This window comes from Etheostoma spectabile, chromosome 14 (assembly GCF_008692095.1).
Source record: "Etheostoma spectabile isolate EspeVRDwgs_2016 chromosome 14, UIUC_Espe_1.0, whole genome shotgun sequence".
Classification (NCBI taxonomy): Eukaryota; Metazoa; Chordata; class Actinopteri; order Perciformes; family Percidae; genus Etheostoma; species Etheostoma spectabile.
Window position 1 is genome coordinate 24,641,563 of NC_045746.1, and position 9,968 is coordinate 24,651,530.

General features: G+C 43.9%; 1 protein-coding gene across 1 annotated transcript in view; it reads right to left on the reverse strand.

Moving 5' to 3' along the window:
* The window catches only part of LOC116701388 (chromodomain-helicase-DNA-binding protein 4-like), a gene marked incomplete in the record, with an annotated part of 79,261 nt that overhangs the window by 28,448 nt on the left and 40,845 nt on the right, over positions 1-9,968 (reverse strand). Inside the window, 8 exon segments of the mRNA XM_032535062.1 lie at positions 68-271; positions 1,220-1,453; positions 2,086-2,255; positions 3,397-3,535; positions 4,296-4,426; positions 4,706-4,971; positions 5,509-5,627; positions 9,641-9,883. Of these exon segments, the coding sequence (XP_032390953.1) occupies positions 68-271; positions 1,220-1,453; positions 2,086-2,255; positions 3,397-3,535; positions 4,296-4,426; positions 4,706-4,971; positions 5,509-5,627; positions 9,641-9,883 (1,506 nt within the window).

Here is a 9,968-nt window from a genome sequence, read left to right on the forward strand (position 1 = left end):
AAGGTTAGAACAGGGATACAAAACAAGGTCAAATACAGTTGTTTGTTTATGTGTGTGCTCCACACACCTGGAGCTCCGTGACCCAGGAGCAATGCCAGTACGACATGTTGGACCACTTGGCGAAGAACTCCCTCTCCGGCCGCCCTGCCAGCGGGGCGGGGTCGGGGGAGTCGGCGGGAAGGTCCGGAGGGCGGGGGACGGGTGTGGGTGGAGGAGCTTCGCCCCACCGCCACGTCAGGATCTTTTGGACTTTCCCTTTCATTGACGGACACTACAGAAAAAAAATAGAAGAGAAAAATAACCCAACATATTAATATTATGGTGTAAATTTACCCTTTTCTTTCAAAATTGGCACCATGCTCACTACATTCTGGCGTGACTTTAATGACATTTTGACAAAGCTCACTGGATTTCACTTCCCATTAGATCCACAAATCTGCTTGTTAGGGAGCTTTACCATTACATTTAAGCAGCTTCCAAAAGTAGTTTCTTACAACGGCCCTGTGCAATGGCAGGAAATGCATAGCCATCATGGGCAAGTTGAATTCCCATGTCCCTATATAAGTGAATTCCACAAAAAGGTACATATACTCTTAGAAATGAACATAACATTTCTTGAGATTTGGCAGCTTATATGGATACCTTGCTGACTCAGCAGACCTAATTTGAATTGATACAATAGAAATGGATCGATATAGTATCTTTACAATGCATCTCTTAACTTTTTCCTTCTTTTATTTTTTATATCACCCATTACTTTGGAGTTGGATCTTCCTTAGTTTGTAAGTGGGTGGGTCAGGGAAGGGATTTGGAGTTGTGTCTTTCCTTAAATAGAAAATATTCAAGTTAGAAGGAAAGAAATGGCATCACGCGACAGTGCCAATAAAAGGTCGCGCAGACTTGGCCTCGGGTGTCTCCAACGACAATAACAACTGTCGTTACAACCACCAGGAGCACTGAACAAAGGAAGGGCTCTCGATCATCTTGACAACAACCCCACAGAGGTTAGACAGCTTGGTTTCCCCACCGTTCAGTCAGAACTGAAGAATTCTCTCAGATGAAAAATCCTCAAGCAACTTTAACCAAGTCCAGTTGGCCTTAAAAAAAAAAGTTTTAAAACCATCCTGGGATATCTATGACCTGGATGACTGAGAACAAATACAGATTTTTCACATCAATCCCCGGCCCTTTGGCCCCTGAGGGTCTGCAGGCGACTCACCGTGCAGCGGGGGCAGATCCACTCCCCGTTGGGGATCTCCGGGAGCGGCGGGTTGAGGCAGTGGATGTGGTACGACGAGGGGCACGAGTCGCAGCAGAGCAGCTCTCCCCCGTCTTTACACACTCTGCAGAACTCCATGTGGAGGTCGTCCTCCTCCATCTCTCCGGTCTCGCCGATGTCCTCCTCGCCTTCTGACACCTCCTCCCTGGCCTCCCATTGGATGCCCTCCTTCTCCTGGGATTGAAAGGAAAAGCTCGTAAAAAACAAAGTTCCTGTTCTGTTTTAAGACGCTTTATCATCATTATGTTGAGACCATTTGAGACGCTCGGGCTGCCGAATCTTTCTACCCCTGCAGAAGTCCCTTTCTCCAGATAATACTTTGATCAAGTCTGTTGTAGTTTCAGGACTTGTGGAGAAACTAGGACCCTGTTTTTACTTGGTTTAAAAAGAAATTGTCTTGAATGCGATCAGGTCAAGAGGTTGACAGCTTTAAGTAGAAGTGTCAACAGCCACCAAGATGCATTGTGATCCGATAACAAACCCGTCGCTGGGACGCATTTGACCACACATCTTTTGTTGTATAAACGCAAATGTATGCTGAGGAGAACAAGTCGTCCATGCGGGACATGGTGGCTGGTTTTTAATTTTATAACTGTCATTGGTTTGCCCGATGAAAGGAGATTGAATTCTGCAACAAACAAAAAAAAAAACGCACAAAAAGTCGATTACACTGCAGTTGATTTGAGAAGTGTCTCTTCCCCCCCCCCCCCCCCCCCCTTGACTTGGAAATGTTTAACACTCAAAAAGATAATTTGTAGGTATTCCTTGAAGAGTGTCAGAGATGAGAGCATATGCATGTTGCTTACACAGTGTGGGCAGCTCCAGGTGCCCTCGGGGGCTTTCTCCATATCGGGGTCCAGGCAGACCATGTGGTACGCTCTGGGACAGGTGTCACACAGGATGATCTCTCCACCCTGCTGGCAAACCTCGCAGTAGTCCTGGTGGTCGGTCTCATATCCGTCACCTTCCTCGGCTTCTGATTAAGCGAGAAAAAATAAAAAGTTTTTTTTTTTTTTTTTTTTTATTACTAAAACACCTCCGAACATCTCGCATCTAACCCGAGACACAGGGTGTGCTATGTGCGGGGGACCCAGGCTCAGCATTTGAGACTTTTTCCCGTGTGTTGTTGATGTTGTTTGTGAGTGGAAAACCCACTCAGTGAGTCATTTTTTCCCCCTTCAACAACACCTTTTTATAGCCGGGTTATTAGCTCAGTTGGTAGAGCAGGCACACATATATAAATATATACTATAGAAAGGTGTATTCCTCGACGCAGAAGGTCAAGGGTTCAAGTCCGACCTGGACATTTTCTCTCTCTCTCTCTCTCTCTCTCAAAAATCTTTAAAAAAACCACTTTCCCAATCAACACCAACAGTTTATATTTTGACAGTGAAACGCTTAAATTACAGTCTTTTAGCGGGTTAAATCCGTCTTTATTGCTCGGTCTTCAATATTTGGTTAAAACGTATTAAACCAGGGTTAAATGAAGCTAAAACTCACAAAAACAAGTTTGCACATTTTATCAAGTTTTAGTATTTCTTAATGATCTATTTGCCAAAATACACACAAAGTATATGATGTTTCTTTCCAAGATGTCAGATTTCAAGGGTTATATGTTCACCTTAGGACCTCAGAGACTTAACAAAACACCACAACTGTCGTTAAAATGATATCCACAGTTAAGAATCTCAATTCATCTGTGATGTGGTAGGCGACAACCCAGACCAGACCAAGATGTCGTCTTTCTAAATATACTCATAATTCAGCTGACTCACAGTGACTCATATGTGTGTGCACACACACATACACCACCTCCTGTTGTCGTGCATTCCACAGTCTTTTAATGCTTCACCCGGCACGCAGTAATTACCGCTGGGTGTTTAATCCGCTAACTGTGGGCTTGTATCTGCAGCCGTCCACACCTCAACAGGTAGAGCTCTGACTTGTCACATAGAGCATGAAACGAGCAGGGTAACGGGTTCATCTCCCGCGGGTTACACAAAAACAGATTGTGTATTTAATGTCACCGTAAGAGGAGCAGAGCAAGAAAGGAAACTGGAAGAAATTAAAAAAAAAAAAAAGAGAATCGTGGAAAAGACAAGAGCATGCACACGTACCTTTCTTTTTCTTGGGTTTGCTCTTGGACGGCTTCTTTTTGCTGCGGCTGCTGCGGCTGTTTGATCCCTCGGAGACAGAGACGCTGTTCATGCTGCCGTCCTCAAAGTCACTGTCCACTTCAGGCTCGTCCTCCTCGCTCTGCGCAACAGGAGAGACAAGCGGCGTGTACAAAAAGAGTTTAAGTGCAACTAAAGATACATTTCATTGTCGATTAATCTGTGAATAGTGCCCTTGATTAGTTGTTTGGGCTGTGAAATGACAGAAAATGGTGAAAATGTCAATCAGTGTTTCCCAAAGCACTACAAGTTGTCTTCAAATCTTGTCTTTTATCCACGACTCAAACATATTCAGTTAACTGTCACAGAGGAATGCCCTGGGACGCGATCCTATGTCCCAGTGTATTGTTTGTGAGTGTGGTTTGAGTAAAACTGTCAGAGGAGTAAAGAAACCAGCAAATATTCACATTTAAACAGCAGGAATGAGAAGATTTTAACTTGTGTTTCTTAACCCTTGTGTTGTCTTCCTGTCAACCATGAAAAAAAGTTATTGCTTTTTCTGACATTTTTTTCACTTTTTTAATGTTGTGTGTGCTTGTTTTGATGTTTTTTCCCCCCCAAGTTATTTGATATTTCTAATGTTGACATTTTTAGCTTATTTCATAGGGCCATTTTCTTTAATAAAAAAAAAACTGAAAATGGGTTACATTTGACCCGAGGACAACATAAGGGTTAAAAAAAAAAAAAACTACTCAAACCGATTACTCCATTATCAAAATAGTTGGCGATTAATCAATTGTTGACGAATAATCGATTCATCCTTGCAGCTCTAAAAACGGTAAGAAAGCATCTCAACTGTACAAGTGTTTGCAGGAAGCGAGAGACAGAGAGGCGGATCGTACCGATGAGCGTTTCCGCTTGCTGTTGAAGCCCCCCAGTTTGATTTTGAGAGGTGCCACTTTCTTGGTCTTGGCGTTATTCTTCTTGTCTTGTGGTTTGGGTGTGGGTTTGGACTTCTTGCGGGCGTTGGGACCTGAAAAATTTGAATGAAGATCAGCCAGAAATCAACAAATCGATGGAAATAACCCCAAACCTCCTCTTAAATGTCCGATATTAAGGATGTGATATTGCAACCCAGCTTTGAAATTTCAGGTCGTGGAATTTCATTTGACAATTTTCTTTCATTTAGCCTAATTTGCATGTTGAAGGTTTTGGGCTTGACATCTTTTAATTCCGCCCACAAAGCTCTGATTGGTTGGCTGTGTATCCAATCGGGGAAATCATGACAATCACCGCCTCCTCCCAACTGTACCTTTGCCTTCCTTTGTCTTGGCCTTGCGTATCGGGGGTGGAGGGGGCAGCTCAGGCTCTACCGGAGCTGCCGGGGCAACGGGAGCCGGGGCGACCTCCGCCACCATGGTGTCGACCGCCGCCGGTACGTTGGCGGTGGCCAGGGCTGCGTTGGCCGCCGCGGCTCCTCTCAGGGGGTTGTTGGTGCTGAACTCGCGCCACTTGGCGCCCAGAACCATCATCATCTTGGACACGGCGATCTTGGGGTTTTTGGCTGCGATGAGGGGCCTGGAGGGGAGGGGAAACGCCACATTTAAAATACAAGTCTGATGGACCAGACATGATAGCAGAGGATATTTGACATATTTTGCGGTTTGCAGATTACAGCAACATCAACATCAGTTCAATTTTACGTCCAAATCTGGTCATAAGAGTAGGAAAAAGAACTAGTGCAACACAGGATATTTATCTACTAGTCTTGAATCGCCAGATCTTCCTCATCCTGTGGAGGAAAAATGTGCTCTGGTTTATTGGCATTTCTTTAAACCAATCACAAGTCGTGGGCGGTGCCAAGTGTCGTACATAGTGACACAGTTAAAAACTCAGACTGGACAGATAGTCTAGATAGCGGTCTGGGTTCACCCTGCAGAGATCTGAGGAGCAGTTGAAGTGGAAGGTGACGGACTTCCAGCCACTAATCTCCAGAAAAGGCAACATTCACATTTCTTACACAGTCCTCTGTGGTTCCGTTAAATACCTTGGATTTTTCCAGCCCATTGGGAGCTTTGTTTAAGTGCAAATGAGTTTAAAAAAAAAGGATTCTACCTGACGAATTGGCTGAAGGCCTTGTAGTTGGTCAGAGAGCGGTAGTCCTCCTCGGTGAAGACGTGGTCGATGTCCTCCATGCCCCAGTCGTCAAGCAGCTGCGATGACGACTTCGGCTCCTACGGGAAAACCAACAATAAACTGCATTAACATCAGAGGGACAACTGGAAACGCACTCTTTAAGATTAATATAGAACATGACGACTGCACGACAGATTTAAAAAATAAGATAAAAAATAGACTGAACACTGGTAAATATCCACTGTATGTTTATCTGTGCGGTTACTAATCACACCAGCAGGTAAAAAAAATCATCATATGCAGATAAAATAATGAAAACAGGAGGATTTGGGTATTGGCCATTCTTTAACTTAAGAAACGGTTGTCCTTAAAAGGTTTATGGGAGCCAGTCATTGTTAAGTTAAAACAGAGAATACAGTCCACAAATGTGACATAACATACGCGTTAACGAACAAAACCTGTAGGTTAACAACCACGAAAATTAGACCCTTGGTTTCGACAGCCATCTGTCCGAACTATTTAACCAACTAGTAACTTTCTGATAACATTGCACGGCCACCACAGCAGCTGTAAGATGCAGTGTCACAGTGCACACATCTCGGGCTGCAACTCACCCTTCCTTTCTAGATTACTGGAATAGTGTTTTTTTTTTTTTTAAATGTCTATAAAATGGTGAAAAATGTCCTTGCTTTGTCCACAACTCAAAGATATTCAGTAACTGTCACAGAGGAGAGAAGAAACTAGAAAATAGAATATTTTTACACAATGAGATTCTTGATAAATAATCATCAGTAATGTGGATTATAATGACTAAATGGGTGGAGGCAAATAATAGAACAGCTACAGTCTGGTAAGATCATAAAATGACATCACTTTACTGTAATGCAGCCTTTAAAACCAGGAAAAGACACAACTTATGCCATATTACGATATTTAAAATCTAAGACAATATCAAGTCTCATACCATGATATCGATATATTGCGCAGCCCTACTAGAAAATATTCATATTTAACAAGCTGGAATCAGAGATGTTTTTCTGGTTTCGCTTTAACTCAGTGAGTGAGGTGTTTTCAATACTAATCTGATCAGCTGATTAGGTGACAACAGTGTGGAGGAAAACCTGGTTTAGCAGACAAGTCCCCAACATGTGCAAAGCTGCTATGCCCATAACTCAATATGCGCTAAAGTCGGGCCCTATGAAACCTATATATGTCGTTTTTATATGTACATTCAGTGATTCTGTCCATGTTTTGTGCATCACGGGAATCATTAAGGCCCAAATAAAGAGACAACATAACTGTTGTCAAGTGTCTTTCTGAACATTGTTGCTGTTCACAATAAAACCCGTTTTACATCAGAAGATGCTGCCAGATGATTACAGCACCGACATGATCACGCACCGGCTGTGGGACCAACACGTGGGACCAACTGTGGCTTTTCTTTTTTGGATCTGGGGCAATAAGTCTAAACCGCACAGTTCACATGTAGAGTTCTTTTTATTTTAAATAACAACGTTGTTATTTAAAATAATCTCCTACCTCCTACACCTTTGTTCCCTCCTTGTGCGTCAGCAACAACCATTATTTTACCTCACCATGTAAACTATTATCATGACCCAGATATCGGAAGCATATGCTTTCCACATCAATTGAATTTCACCTGGATTTAATGGTTGTTTTGGTTAATTCTGAAATGATTTCATAGACTCCACCGGCCCACGTTTGCGGGGTTATTGGGTTTAAGAGGGTCGGAAAATCAGAAACCAGACTAATGCAACAAAAATGAATATTTGATAAGTCCACTTGGAGTCACCTGCCACTCTGACCACTTGGTTTTAAAAGATAATTAAACGAAATGACCAGGTACATCACTGATGGTTAACAAAAATCTCATTGTGGCAATATTTTGTCAAAGCACCATTAGTCAACACTACAATATTGTTGCGATATCGAGGTATTTGGTCAAAAATATCGTGATATTAGATTTTCTCCATATCGCCCAGCCCTACCAAGGCATCATTTATTCTTTCTTCCTCTTTAGCATCTTTTTTTGGGGATGTAACCTCCTTAAATGAGCACGACATGTACTCTAAACTTCGACCAAAATGCCCAACTTTGGCACTTGTATTAAAGCAGCAAAAGGCTGAAATTATTAACTGCATTATATGTAAATCTGCGAATTATGTTCTTGATTAATAATTTGGTCTATAACATATAAAGAGAAGAGTGAAAAAGCTTAAGATCACATCTTTAAATAGCTAAAAAAAAAAATCTTGGAAAACGTCAAAATCGATAAAAATAAAAAACACTAACTAATCAGCTGAACACACACACACACACACACACACACACACACACACACTAATGGAGAGATGTTAGAGTGGGGGGGCTGCCAGCTGAACCAGCACCCGCAGCAGTTGGGGGGGGTACGGTGTCTTGCTCAAGAGCACCTGGCAGTGCCCACACCCACACCCACACACACGTTTGAGGGCCCTTCCTTTATAAAAATGTTCAACCATTTTTATTATTTCTACTATATCCGGGTCTAAAACATTGGTAAAACCTGCAGCTGATGATAAATCTGTGGAAACTACTAGACCTGTTGGGTCCTTGTAAATTCGGGAGTGTGGTCTAGACCTGCTCTATCTGTAAAGTTTCTCGAGACAACTCTTGTTATGAATTGATACTGTAAATAAAATTGAATTGAAAATTGAATTAAATTAAATTAAATGAACAACACTCAAAAAGCTCACGGACAAAACTACTCGGAACAAGTCGACCGGGAACCAACTACAATCACTAGATCTGAGAAAAGTCTTTTAGTTGGTTTGGATCTCACATTGATTTGACATTAATTCGACTTAGGTGCTGCCCAAAACCCAGCTTCACATCCCTGCTGATCATTTTGCACGATGATGCTGTGCTTTAGACGTTTTACTGTACTTTTACTTTTTTTTTTTTCCCCCACCAGTCCAAGAAGCATACTGGAGACATTTCTGCTTGTTTTGAAAAACCTGCTTCAGTCAGAGCATAGGCCCGAGTACTCCACCATGTTGACATATTTACTTCTGACTCACAGTGATCAGATGCTACCAAAGTGACTCAGTTTGTTTTTTAAAAAAAAGCCGTGCCTCGAAAACATGTTCAGCTGGGGGGTTTTTTTGGCGTGTGAATGAGAATTTGGTCGGACAAATCGCATTATCGACTAACTGAAAAGACGCCATTAGCCCGAGAGAAAACACAAAAAGTCCCATTTATGCTTCTGCGTTATATCAACGCTGCGGGTACGTGGAGATACGGACCGGACCCTACCCGTAGCCGGACATGCACCTCTCAAAAATCATGGCCGTGGTTTGGTGCCGTTGAATTTCCACCTAATTTCCAGGTTTTCCTTCTCCATGAACAACATGACATCAAGAAGAGAGTTAAGCTTTCCTGCTACAGATATCCGTCAGAAAGCACAGGGGAGACTTATCCCTGTCAGTGTCTCACACCCACACACACACTCTCCATCCATCCACACACACACACACACGCACTCCCCACACCCACACACTCCCACCCACCCACACACACCCCACTCCACACGCTACACACCAACCCACCCACACCCCATCCACACAACACACCTCCACACTCTCCATCCATCCCACACAACCCACTCCCCACCCCCCCACCCCACACTCCACCACCACCATCCACAAAACTCCCCCCACACACAACTACCCATCCACACACACCCCACACGCTACACACAAACACACACACAAACAAACACATAAACACACACACAACCATCCATCCATCCATCACACACAAACCCATCCACACACACACACACACACACACACACACACACACACACACACACACACACACACACACACACACCACACACACACACACACACACACCACACACACACACACACACACCACACACCACACACAACACACACACACACAAACACACACACACACACACACACACACACACACACACACACACACACACACTTCTCTTAAAGAGATCGGAGCACGGGTATAAACCTCAGACCACTTCACTGAAACCTTATTTTTGCCCCTCAAACGCCCCGCCTGGTGTTCCTCACCGAGAAGTCGTCGTCATCGTCGTCGTCGTCTTCCTCCGGCTCCGGCTCTTTCTTCTTGGAGCTGCTCCTTTCGGCGCCGGAGCTGCTCCTCTTCTTCTCTTTGCCGCTGCTGGCTCTCTTCTTCTTCTTGCGTCCCGGCGTGTAGTCGCTGCCCTCGCTGTCAGAGTGCTGGGCGAGGACGCCGTCCTCCGCCTCCTCCACCTTGCCCACGTCCATGGCCTCCGGAGAGCTGATGGGGAGCTCCTGGAACAAGGAGAGCAAAGACGGGAGTTAGCAAACCGAGACCAGTATGCTCTAGAACAGGGATTCCCAAAGGGGGGGGGGGGGG